The 14,107-nt window shown below is 36.7% G+C and overlaps 1 protein-coding gene across 1 annotated transcript in view; it reads right to left on the reverse strand.

The window, feature by feature from the left end:
* Positions 1-2,168: 2,168 nt before the first annotated feature.
* Positions 2,169-14,107, reverse strand: part of LOC103594828 (serine/threonine-protein kinase Nek10-like) — a gene marked incomplete at its 3' end in the record, with an annotated part of 177,347 nt that continues 165,408 nt past the window's right edge. The window contains 3 exon segments of the mRNA XM_008578105.1: positions 2,169-2,223; positions 4,630-4,716; positions 4,812-4,995. Of these exon segments, the coding sequence (XP_008576327.1) occupies positions 2,169-2,223; positions 4,630-4,716; positions 4,812-4,995 (326 nt within the window).

A 14,107-nucleotide genomic window follows, 5' to 3' on the forward strand; every position in this document is an offset into this window, starting at 1 on the left:
ATTCTCCAGGATAAACCACATGTTAGGCCACAAATCAATTCTCAACAAATTTAAAAAGATTGAACTCATATCAAGTATATTTTCAGACCGCAATGAAATAAAATTAGAAATTAACAGCAAACAAAACTTTGGAAACTGTACTTAAACATGGAAATTAATCAACATACTCCTAAACAACCAATGAGTCAAAGAAAAATAAAACACAAAATCAAAGAATTCCTGGAAACAAATGAAAATACAAGCACAACTTACCAAACCCTATGAGCTAATGCAAAAGCAATAGTAAAAGGGAAGTTTATTGCAATAAATGTTTACATCAAAAGAAAATACTTCAAATAAGCAACCTAATGTTATACATCAACAAACTAGCAAAACAAGAACAATCTAATCCCAAAACTAGTAGATGGAAAGAAATAATTAAGATCAGAGCAGAGCTAAATGAAAGAGACCCCCAAAAAGATATAAAACATCAATGGAACCAAAAGCTGTTTTTTTGAGAAGATAAACTAAATAAACTATTAACTAGACTAACTAAAAAAAGAGAAGACTCAAATAAATATCAGAAATGAAAAAGGAGACATTACAATTGATACCATGGAAATACAAAGAATCATTACAGACTATTACGAATATCTATATGTCAATAAATTTGAAAACCTGGAGGAAATGGATAAATTTTTGGACACACACAAACTACCAAGATCAAACCAAGAAGAAATACAAAACCTGAACAGACCAATAACGAGCAACAAGATTGATGCAGTAATCACCAGTCTCCCAATAATGAAAAGCCCAGGTCCAAATGCCTTCACTGCTGAATTCTTCCAAACCTTTAAAAAAGAATTAATAGCAATCCTTTTCAAACTATTCCAAAAAATTGAAATAGAGGTCATTCTCACAAATTCGTTCTATGAGGCCAGCATCATCACCCTGATATGAAAATCAGACAAAGACACAACAAAAAAAGAAAGCTACAGACAGCTGTCTCTGCTCAGTTCCTTTCCCATGTCTATATGGCTTGTTCCTAGCTGACCACACTCCTTATATCTAGATGGCCCTCTCAACAGTGTCCTGCCACATCATCATCTAATAAACAGAAACCACCAAGTAGAATCTTCCTTAATATCCCTCTTCTCTACTTTTCTAGCTTAATTTTATCTTCACCTCTCTTTCTCCAGACGCAGAAGAAGGGTATGCCCCTGTATCTTTTCCAGGCCCATTCCTTGGGCTCCAACCTACTATGCAACTGTCCACCAGTCATTCATACCCCTTCTCCTGGTCAATCTCTCCTCTCCATTGGTTTCTTGTCAGTCCCAAATGCCCTGAAGTCATCCTGATTCCAGGAGGCTCTTTTCCATCAAGCATACCCCACCAGCTAACTCTCCCAGCTACTCCTCACTTTTCTCCACTGTCCCTGGCTCCTGCCTCTGCAACTTCTAAGTTGCAATCAGGCTTCTGCACCCCCTAGCCCTCCCAGTGCCACTGAAAGTGCTCTCACAACAGCTGCTCTCAGGGACAAAAGACAAAATCCAACCATTTTGTTTCAGTCCTTACTTCAAGAGAAAACTGTCACTGACACTGCTAGTTGTCCCAAAATAACAATTTCTCTTGGCTTTTAAAATAGAATCCCCCAAATATATTCCATCCATCCCTTGTAGTTAAATGTGGTTGTAGGAGGAAACTCTGCCCAATGGAATGTGAGCAGCAGTAATGAGTACAGCATCTGGGTCATATCCTTAAAAGGAAGGGATGCCTCTTGCTGTCTGGGATGTAGGACGTGGTCTGGTGAGCCACATTGGCCACATTTTCCATGAGGATGATATCTACACTCTGGGGATGTGAGGAACAAGATATAAGGACTAGGGCCCCAGATATCCTCATGGAGCACAACTGCCCTGCCCCACAACCCACCCTTGAGCTCAGAGAGACTGACTGGATGAAGGTCACAAAGCTACAAAAGGCAGAGCTAGATTAAGAACCAAGTCCAAGCCTAGTACTCTTTCCAGTATATTACTTGGTAAACTACAATTGGTTCTGGGAGGGAGGGTTCTAACAGCCTCTATTTCCACACATTCACAGTAACTTCTGGCTGTTAGGTTTCAATTTAGCCATGAATAAGTCAGCTCTTCAAAGTCTAAAAATATTTCAAGGAGCTCAATTTTACATACCTTGCTTGGGATTGTCTTTCTCCTCCTGAAGCACTGAAACTTCTCTTTAAAATGCCTGAAAGAAGAAAATAAAAAATAACTTTACATTATCTCCTCCACAAATCTTTTTATTTTTATTAAAACCAAAAAAGGAATGCTGCATTTCCATGATCTGAGCAGTTGCACATGCTGTAAAGATTTCCTTTGTTTATGAAAGCATAAGCTAAAATATAATGTTACAAATTACTATTTATTTGACAGGTTTGTTTAAGGGTCTTTTTCCAAAGAAAAGGTGCTAAACAAACAAACAGAAAGAGCTGTTATTAATAGCTAGCAAAATACAATGAAATATCTGTGTTAATTATCCTAAAGCTGTTGCCAAATGAGCTACAAGTTATCACAAGCAAATTTAAGCATTTAGCTTCTAACTTCCAGCCTCTCCACTGACCCTTCCCACCACTGTTACCAGAGCTGTACAGCACTGAATTCATCACCAAACAGTCAGTAATAAGCTGCTTCTAGAACTTGCTACACATGTTTATATGAATGAATATTTTTTCCTGTTTTATATTCATATTTTCCCAATTGCAAATCAAGACATTTTATCTAGCCATTAGGAATTTATAGGAAAAATAAGAGTATTGAAAACTGGGATTGTCCCAGAAGAATCTGGAACCTCTAGTCACAATTTTTTTTTTCCTTTTTGTCTTTTTTGTGTGTCCGGCAACGGATCGCAACCCTCAGTGTCGCGCCCGCACCTCGCTCAGCCAGTGAGCGGGAACCGGTCTGCATGTGGGATCCGAATCCTCGGCGGGAGAGCCGCCGCGCTCCCAAGTGGCGCACTGCTACAGTGGGCCAGCCCTCTAGTCACAATTTTGATGGACCAATTAAGTTTGGAAAAGACAAAGAATGTAGCTAAATCCTTAGGATATTACTTTAATCCTTAGAAAGACTATTTTAACCCTTCTTTTATGAGATTTTCATAGTATTTTGCTACTGAGGAGAAAGGATTATTTATACTTAATTTATTTCAGAGTACTTATATCTATATATTTTAATATTCTATCAACTTATTCTTTTAAAAAATTATTATTTTCTCTCCAGTTTTGGGTTTGTTGAATGTATTTGATCCTATCTTTTCTTATAATCTTTAAATTTTATCTAAATTTATCTTTTCTTTTTCTTTCCCATGCCCCCATATGACTATTTTCTTTAATCTTTTAAGTCAAAATTAACATANCCAAAGAAAAGGTGCTAAACAAACAAACAGAAAGAGCTGTTATTAATAGCTAGCAAAATACGATGAAATATCGGTATTAATTATCCTAAAGCCGTTGCCAAATGAGCTACAAGTTATCACAAGCAAATTTAAGCATTTAGCTTCTAACTTCCAGCCTCCCCACTGACCCTTCCCACCACTGTTACCAGAGCTGTACAGCACTGAATTCATCTCCAAACAGTCAGTAATAAGCTGCTTCTAGAACTTGCTACACATGTTTATATGAATAAATATTTTTTCCTGTTTTATATTCATATTTTCCCAATTGCAAATCAAGACATTTTATCTAGCCATTAGGAATTTATAGGAAAAATAAGAGTATTGAAAATTGGGATTGTCCCAGAAGAATCTGGAACATCTAGTCACAATTTTGATGGACCAATTAAGTTTGGAAAGAGAAAGAATGTAGCTAAATCCTTAGGATATTACTTTGATCCTTAGAAAGACTATTTTAACCCTTCTTTTATGAAATTTTCATAGTATTTTGCTACTGAGGAGAAAGGATTATTTATACTTAATTTATTTCAGAGTATTTATATCTATATATTTTAATATTCTATCAACTTATTCTTTTAAAAAATTATTATTTTCTCTCCAGTTTTGGGTTTGTTGAATGCATTTGATCCTATCTTTTCTTATAATCTTTAAATTTTATCTAAATTTATCTTTTCCTTTTCTTTCCCATGCCCCCATATGACTATTTTCTTTAATCTTTTAAGTCAAAATTAACATATCATATCTTCTCATAGTTCCAAAAAAGTAAAATATTTCTTTTATCTAGTGTTTTAAATATAATACGTTCCTTTACATCAATGTAAATAAAATTATATAAAAATTAGTCTGCACCAAGACTAATTTCTTCTTAGGCTTCTAATCCTTATAATCAACAGACTCATAAAAGGTCACTTCCATTATCCCTGCAGTTATTTGGCTGTCTCCAAATTGGTTATCTCAACTCCCCAGACAGAATCTGCATTTGCTGGTAGAAATAATGACACTATTCATTTGACAGCTGAGAAAATGTAAAACCACAGAGCTGGTTGCCCTTTGGGCTTTCTCAGAGATAGACACACCTGTTCTAATTAGCAGTGCACCTGCAAAGCAAACCACTAGGTTATGTATATGGTGATATTTACTTGAATATGATTCTCAACCACTACCTGTCGAGATCCCACAAATGGCAAACTGGTAAAGAAAGCTTACTGAACGTAGATTCTTTCAAAGGGCTTGAACTAGAGCTGCTGGAGTTATCTGAAATATCCAGTTCATCTTCAAGCTCTGAATATATATCTGCACATTAATAAAAACAATAAAAAAGGAAATGAACCTTGAGACAGCAAGGAGTCAAGAGGGCATTCGTGCTGACACCCTTTCATTAGAATTACCTTTCTCAATATTTTCCAGGTTGAAGTTATCATCTGACAGGACTTCATCACAGGCCCTGTCTTCATCCTTACCACAGGGGGCCTGGAAGCCTTCGGGGGGCAGGTCTGCACTTTCTGAAAGTTCACTTTTCAGGCTGGCTGCCCCACTGCTGCTGCTACTCAAACTGGCCTTCTCAAAGGTTTCCTGACAAGGGAAATTCAATTTTTAATAGCTTCGTCCTCCTTCCTTCCTTCTGCAGGACACAAAGCTTGTCAGAACATACATTAAAAGGCCTAAAATATAATTAAAAATATTTTATGCAGAAGTACCATCAGTAGTTCTACCTATACACCTGCTATAAAATCTGTTCAGTCCATAAATACAAAAAAAGTAGGTCTACAAGCAACCATTGGACAAAAAAGAATGGAGGTGGCAAGAGTGTTCAGAAGCAAAGGCCTGTACAATCTGGTAAAAAAAAAAAAAAAAAAAAAAAGACTGTACCTCTAAGGAAAAGACTATGTATCATTTTAGCAGAAATTTCTCTTCTTTAAATTTTTTCTAAAATACTTGCTACCGAATCCTCAGCATCATAGTGGACAAGTGCTATGGCTTGGATGTGCTTTGTCCCCGCCAAAATTCTTGTTGAAATCTGATCCCCAGTGTGGCAGTGTTGGGTGGTTGGACCTAGAGGGAGGTGTTTTAGTCATGGGGCAGTTTGCTCTGGCAGGAATAGACGAGCTCCCATGAGTTGAAGCAGTATGAGGCTCTCAGCAGGTGCAGCTGCACAATCTTGAACTTTCCAGACACCAGAATTGTGAGCCAAATAAACCTCTGTTCTTATAAATTACCCAGCCTCAGGTATTCTGTTATAGCTGCACAAAATGGACTAAGACAATAAGTAAGGCTTATGCTCTTCAGAGCTGAGGGGAAATTCATAGCAGATAAAAACGGACCATGGAGAGTGAGAAGTCAGGTCCCGACAGATGAAGAGCTGCAGAGAAAAGGACTTTCAAACCACTTGATCTATACCTTAGGTTTGTCAGCATTATTTAGCCCCTCAGCCTAACACAGGTCTGAAAGCTTTCATGTGTTTATGTTCCCTAAACAAGATGAAAAATATAAAACATAAAAAAGATATCAAAAACGTTTTGTACATTGCAAACTGTCTAGTCAATTGCTGTTTATTTTCTCTCCCTGGGAATCTTTCCAGAGTTCCTTTCTTCAATGTTCCTGTCTTTGTTGAAGCTAATATGTAGTTGAAGGAGCATTTTAATTTTAATTTTCTGTGCCTAGTCCTCCAACCAATGTTTAAAGTCTGCTTCTATCACTCAGAATTGTAATTCCTGATCCTTGGGTTCACCCTGGTCTGCTTACTTAGAAGCTGAGAGGGGAAATGCTTTGGATACCCTTTGGAAGAGCTGAATGTGTGCATCTCAGAAATGTTCTCAATGCCTAAGTCTAGTTACAGGCTTCTAATGTCAGCCTCAGTTTGCTTATACCCAGCCTCTGATTCCAAACCCAGGAGCTCCTCCTAAGGTCCAAAACTTTGCTGCCAAAACCATTCAACCGCTTCTTTGCTCTCCTTTTTCTGTCCCAACCCACAGAATCCATCTTTCTCCAATTAACCTCAATTGATATTATTAGAAATTTGCATGGAAATAAACAACCAATTTAGGGCCTTCTCCTCCTTATGATCTTTTTTATTCTAAATATGTCATCATCCACCCTATTCTAGAGACTGTAACTGACATTTACAACCTTCTAAGGTCTTTACACCCATGATGTGTCAATGATATCAAGGTTGAAAAGATATGAGAGAATTTTTGAGTTGAGAAACTTTTTATTGCATTGATGCAATTAGCTGCCAGAATCCATATATGTCTAAAAGTAGCAAAACTTCAGCAAAGGCTTTGTCTCTCTTAACCATAGGCATGTATAAGACATCAGAGGAAGACATTTTTCTTTGAACAAATGAAGTGTGGGGAGAATCTGTGAATCCTGAAAAACTTAAGGAGGTTCGACTTGCAACCCAAACCTAAGAACCAATTGGGTTGTAAATAAACAATCACTGGCAACTGCCAAAATGTGTTTGCATTAATTCAGATAAAAGAGAATTCACAATCTAAGAGAGATGCTTTTTCAGACTCCATAAATATAGGAGGTATGATGATATAAAATGTATAGCGTATTTTAGTTTAAAACCTACATTTCTATTACAGACTCTTGCTACAGTTTTTGCTTCAAAATTTGATAGAGTTTTTGACTTTGCCATAACCTGCATGCCACTGTAGGCAGATTTTCCCTAGTGTGATTTCCAGAGCTTTTTATTGTGAATATTTGAGTACCCAACTCTTTATCCAAATTGCTCCTTGAAGAACGGGGGGCTATTTGAGTCCCTTTTAAATCCCTCAGTGCCTTGCACAATGCCTCTCACACAGCAAATGCTCAATAAATAGTTGCTGTGTTAAGATCAAAAGGAAAGAAGGGACAGAAAAGCAGGTGAAGTCCGCTATAGGATGAGTGGGTTCTGTGACATCTGTGTTTTTTGTTTATTTTTTAATCTTGCCCCTTTATCCAGGAGCATACATTGTGAAGTCTAAGAGCTGAAGGGAGTATTTGGTGATGTCCCTATGAGTAGGAGTGGAACTTCTCCCTTCCTTTTTCCCCTTTGCACTTATGAGAAGTTGTAAGTTCATCTGTCTTAGAGATATCACCAGCCCAGCATTGACAATTTGCCTTTATTACCCAGCAGGCACTGACCACAGGCAGAGGATGGTTGGATGTTTTTGCTCTAAATGGTGAGGCCATTAAGATTTTCTCAGAAGAAACCTCCAGCAAGTACATTAGCTTATTAAAGAAATTTAGACAAAAAAAGGTACAGCTTTGTGGAATGGAATTTGGCTGCTATTATCTTTTTTACTTTCTAATTACTTAAGATATTTCAAGGAGTAGGAGAGGGAGTGAACTAGATATTTTTGGCATCTGCATCTCCTAGGAATGAATGGACACATTTTGTGTATTAATATGGCAGCAAGAAGAATACAATACAAATCAGACAATAAAATTATCACTGATATGGAAATCACCACCATTACAGAAGATGCTTCTTGTCACAGTGCTGGTATAGGCACAATTATGCTTAGCTTAGTTTTGCTCATTATAATGTAATTTTTTGTGTGTGCAGCAGATCATAATACATTTTTAGTTGAACAGCAATTCTAACAGTGAGAGACAGACATTGCCCAAATTAACTGCTACAATAGGGAAAGAATTAGGAGAGCCTATTTTATTAAAACTAGTGCTATTTTTTAAATGGCCTAGAATGTTAGTTTTATAAGGTGAGAGAAAGAAAAGCAAGAAATAAACATAAAGCACAACACTAGCTATATCCTGTAGATGCTTTACTTTATAAAGAACTATAAAAAATGCACTATTTTTTTGTGTGTTCCAAAATATTCATATTCCACTAGCTATATTTTTACCCAGTTTCTCCCATTTGTTTAGTTAGTAACTGTGCCCTTAAATACATAAATTTAGTGCTACCAGGTGCTTGACAGAAATTCATCTGCCTGGGATGATCTTTCATCAGTGAAAATCCACATTCTATGTTTTTCATGGATGGTAGCACAAAGAAAATTCGAAATAGGAGACAGATCATTTACTGCATATTATTGCACATAAACTTAGCCCCCAAATTTAAAAATATTTTTAAAACATCAGCCAGTGTGGCCAGATGACTGAAGGGGCCCTGCAGATGAGGTCATGGCTGAGTGAATGCCCAACCCAGGGGGTGCAATGAGAGGCTCTCGTCCAGGCCTCCTGCTGGGAGACTTGGCTTTGCCACACCAGAGAGGTGAGCTGATGAAACAAGCCTGGAGCCTGCTCCCTCCCTCTGGTAGACAGAAATCTTTCAGCACCATCGTCATCTGGATCATACTATTGTCTAATTTCATTTGTGAATCCTGAAGCATTTCTCTTTTCTCGTGCTCCATGTATCAAGTAGGAGAGCAATAATTAAAATTACACCAGAAAAATGCATGCTTTGGGGCCCTAAAAATAGCTAAATTTGTAAAGATTACACAATAAACAAAAATATTCTCTTCAAGTTTGGATCTTATTTCTTGCTTTATTTTGAACTTTTTAACAAAAGTATTTATCCAAAGCTGAAAATTTTGCTACCATGATACTGTCGTGATCCATTATCCTGATACTCTCTTAGAACTTCTTAGAAGCACTATAACATATTAATTAACTGTCACTAAATTAAATAAATTAAGGAATAAATTGATCATTACAATTTAATTTAAAAATCTAGTATCAAATTTGTTATGGTTGAAAATGTTTCACTGTCACCCTGTAACTAACCTAGTATTGGAAATAGATGGGTTCTCTATTATTCCTAATGCAAATACAGGTTTTCTAGAAGTAATAATACTAATTAAAAAGGAGGAGAAGGACATTGTCATAACCTGAAGTTATCATTTGTCAAAAATACAGAAGATATGGTCTACAATTACATTACTGACCACCATATTGTTCCAAGACTGCAGACTAACATTCAAATAGAACTGAATGTCTATGCTAACATCTTCAAAAGCATTTCAAGTGAGGCCAGAATCAGGCAATTTTATTTAATATGTAAAAGAAACAGTGCATAGAGAACCATCAAGTGAGCACATTTTAAGACATTCTATTTGGATTTCTCAAAACCAAAAAAATGCAATCAAAAACTAGCAATGCTTAAGGCATTAAAGAGCACAAAATTAGATATGGCCGGTATCAACATAAATAAGTCCCACAGATTAGAACTCCACTTACTGTTCCATTTTTAACACAGAATTATATAAGGAAAGGTCTAGTTCATATTAAACTTCACACTTAGCATGTGATGTCAAAATACCAAACTGATAAGTGCCAAGAAAAAAGTTTTAAAAATCAATGAAAAGAGTTAGCAGTATATTTTGCTTGGTCCAGTGCAATCTCTTCTGTTGTGGATTGAATTATGTCCCCCCAAAACTCATTGAAGTTTGAATTGTATCCCCCACGTTTTATGTCTTAGAAACTTAGCCCCCACTGTGACTGTTAAGAGGGTGGGAAATCCTATTATGGTAATTGAAAGGTGGACCCTTGAAGAGGTGACTGGATTGTAGGACCACACGGTAGTGAATGGATTAAAAATGGTGGTCAAGGGCATGGTTCTGAGGGCTTTAAAGAAGAGTCTGTCTCTCTCTCTCTCTCTGCTCTCTCTGCTTCCACCATCTTGCAATGTGAGACCCCCTTGAAGAGGTGATTGGATTGTAGGACCACACGGTAGTGAATGGATTAAAAATGTTGGTCAAGGGCATGGTTCTGAGGGCTTTAAAGAAGTCTGTCTCTCTTTCTCTCTCTCTGCTCTCTCTGCTTCCACCATCTTGCAATGTGAGACCCCTGGGTTGCTGTCACCACCAACAGATGGACTTTGGAATTTCTGGCCTCAGAAACTGTAAGCAATAAATGTCATTTTCTTTATAAATCACCCAGTTCCAAGTATTTTGTTATAAGCAACACAAACAGACTAATACATCTTCTTAACCAATCTTCCCACTTCCACTCTTGGCTTTCCTACACAGCCACCAGCTGTATCATTTTGAAACCTAATGTCATCCCTTTCGTTGATCAAAACTTACATCACTCAAGTCTACACTATGGACTATAGCACCCTCAATTCTATACTATGGACTATAGCACCCTCACCTCCTACTGTCTCCCCCTCCTTCACTGCATTCCAACCACACAGTCCTCCTCAAGTTTGACAGGTACACTCCTACCTAAGGATCTTTGCACATACTGTTCCCTCTAAAGTCAATTTTGTGCCTTCAGATATTTGCAGGGCTCCCCCTGTTAATTTATTCATGTTTCTGCTCAAATGTCACACAACTATAGAGATCCTCTCTGACATTCCTATTTAAAATGGTCTGTCTCTCCCTGCATCTACCAATCACTTTCTATTACCTTGCCTTCTTTTATTTTTGTCCATAGCACTTAAATATATTTCTATTTATGTGTATTTGTCTTCCCTCACTATGAAGGAGAGGGTCTTTGACTATTTTGTTCACTGTTGTATCAGGAGACTAGAATCGTCCCTAGGGAAGAGTAAACACTCAACAAATATTGTTGGATAAGTGAAATTAAAGACTGATTTTTTAAATGTTGCAAAAATCTGCCTCATGTTAAAACAAAGGGTAAAAATCAAAATTATAGTATGACTTTTTGAAGAAACAGAAACTGATTTTAAAATCAATAAGGAAGGGCCGGCCCGGTGGCGCACTGCTACAGTGCGCTGCTTGGGAGCGTGGCGGCGCTCCCGCCGAGGGTTCGGATCCCACATACAGACCGGTTCCCACTCACGGGCTGAGCGAGGTGTGGGCGCAACACCGAGGGTTGCGATCCTGTTGCCGGTCCCAGTCCGGTACGGGCGCGACACTGAGGGTTGCGATCCGTTGCCGGACACGAAAAAAGACAAAACGGAAAAAAAAAATCAATAAAGAAATAAACAGACCTAGAATAGACAAATAAAAATGGATAAAGAAGAAAAAAGTTGAAGGATTTACACAATTTGATTTCAAGGCTTATTAAAAAGCTGCAGTATCAAAGGATATAGAGTTTCAGTTATATAGAAAGAATCTATTGTATAGCATGGTGATGACAGTTAATACCAATATACTGTATTCTTGGAAATGCTAAGAGAGGATTTTAAGTGCTCTCACCACAAAAATAACTTTGCGAGGTAATGCGTATATTAACTCAATTTAGCCATTTTATAATGTACGTATATTTCAAAGCATCATGTTGTATATGATAAATATACACAATTTTTTGTCAATTTAAAATAAAATAAAATAAAATAAAACATTTTTTGAAAGCTACAACAATCAGAACAGTGTGGTATTGGCCTAAGAACAGACATATAGATCGATGGAACAGAATAGAGTTCAGTAGAGATTCATGTATATAATTTCAAACAATTTCCACCAAAGATGCTTAGCAAAATCAATGGGAAAACATCAGATATTTTAAGAAATGATGTTGAAAAAAAACTTAATTCTCATACAGAAAAAGATTCAATCTCTTCATTATTCTAAACACAAAATTAAATCAAAATGGAATAGGCCTAAACATAAAAGCTATAAGAATAGAGCATTCAACAAAAAAATAGGATCTTATTTTTGCAACCTTGGGGTAGGCAACAATTTCTTTAACAGAATGGAAGAAGTACGAACAACCACAAAAGAATAAATAAATAAATTGATCTTCATTAAAATTAAATTTTTCTGTTCATCCAAAAATTAATTAACCATTGATAAATAGGTAAGCCACTGACTAGGAAAAAAATTTGCAATGCAAATGTTCAACAACAGGCTCATACATGGAATATATAAAGAATTTACACAAATCAAAAAAAAAAAAAAAAAACCCAAAACCAGACAAATAATCCAACAAAATAATGGGCAAAAAATTTGAACAGATATTTTACACACACACACAGTCATACACATAAAGATATAAAAATGGCCAACAAGCACACATAAAGATGCTCAATATCACTGATCATAGGAAAATGCAAACTAAAACTACAAAGAGATGGCATTCTACATCCATTACAAAGGCTGAAATAAAAAAGACTGATAATGCCAAACGTTGACAAGGATGTGGAACAACTGGAACTCTCATACATTGCTCCTGAAAGTGTTAAACACTACAATTTTGGAGAACTGTTTTGTAGTTTATTTACAGTTAAATATACAATTACCTATGACCCTGAAATTCTATTCCCAGGTATTTATCAAGGAGAAATGAAAACATACCCACAAAAAGACTTATACAAGAAAGTTTATAGCTGTTTTATTTAGAAAATCCCAAATATGGAAACAACATTAGTGTTTAGGAGGCCAATGCCTTATCCATTAGGCTACTGGGGCTCCTCATCATTAGTGTTTATTGACAGGAGGAAAATAAGCAAACTATGGTATATTCATACAATTTAATACTACCTAGCAATATGAACAAATTACTAATAGGCACAACATGGGTGAATCTCACAGGAAAGAAGCCAGATACTCGAGAGTACATATGGTTGATTTACATGAAGTCAAAAAAACAGGCAAAAGTGATCTATACTGACAGAAATCATGATAGTCTTTGTCCTTGGGCAGGAAATTGTTCAGAAAGGGATATAATGGAACTTTCTGAGGTGACATAAATGTTCTGATTCTTGTTTGGGGCTGGGGTAACACATATGTCAAAAATCATTGAATTGAACACATACTTAAGTAAGTATATCTTACTGTATAAAAATTATATGTCAATAAAAAAGGGAGGATTGTAGTGTGAATGAGAAAATTGTGTCTTCAGCTGTGTAGGAGCCTATCAGCCATTGTTTTATTTCCTTAAAACATAAAAAGCATAGAACATCTCCAAAACAAGTCGTGATTTTTCCTGATACTTCTTTCCCTGTCTCATTACATGCTGCATTTTCACAGCCTTAGGGGAAATTCAGTCAACAATTAACCAGTCAATAAAAGCAAAGATGTTCACAAAAATATTGTTCTTTTAAAATACATCATTTCCTACACGGCTTAATTTAATCTCTTAGCAGAGAATTGGAGAAACATGCCCTTAGTGTTGTGCTCAGCAACTGTAAATGGTATATAGTATAATAAAAATAAAGCAACTCAGATAAATAAACAGCATTTTTTTAATTTGCACTAGGAAAATGAGAATCTAGATTCTTGCATATCTGCTCTATTCTTAAGTGGTCAATTTTAAACATATCTAAGAATATAAAAAATATCAAATATCTCTCAATAAAGTTTGCTAAGAACACATACAAATTGTACAAGAAGACTACAGTAATAATTCCATAATAAAGATGTAGGGCAAGATGGTGAACTAAAGGTGACCAGGGTGCATTCCTCCCATAGAAAAGGACCAGAACAGCTAACAGACAGCTAAATATTGATGGGAGGGGAGCATCATCAGAACAGCACAGGAGTGCAGCAGGAGACTGGTAAGATCCCCGTGGAACATGAAAGCCCAGGACAGTGGCATAGAGATGAGAGAAAGGCACAGAGCCTCAGGCACCATGCCTTTGACACTGGGATTAGCACAGGAAGAATTTTCCTTTGTGGTGAGAAGGTAAGCAGAGGACCACACCGACCTTCATTCTCACCACAGAGGCCTGCAAGAGAAGCCCAGAACCAAGTGTGGGGAGTGCCCTAGAAAATACACACTGCATTGCTGTAGATCACTAGCACAAACTGTGCTCCTCACGCACCCA

The sequence above is a fragment of the Galeopterus variegatus genome, unplaced genomic scaffold (assembly GCF_000696425.1).
Source record: "Galeopterus variegatus unplaced genomic scaffold, G_variegatus-3.0.2 Scaffold1630, whole genome shotgun sequence".
Taxonomy (NCBI): Eukaryota; Metazoa; Chordata; class Mammalia; order Dermoptera; family Cynocephalidae; genus Galeopterus; species Galeopterus variegatus.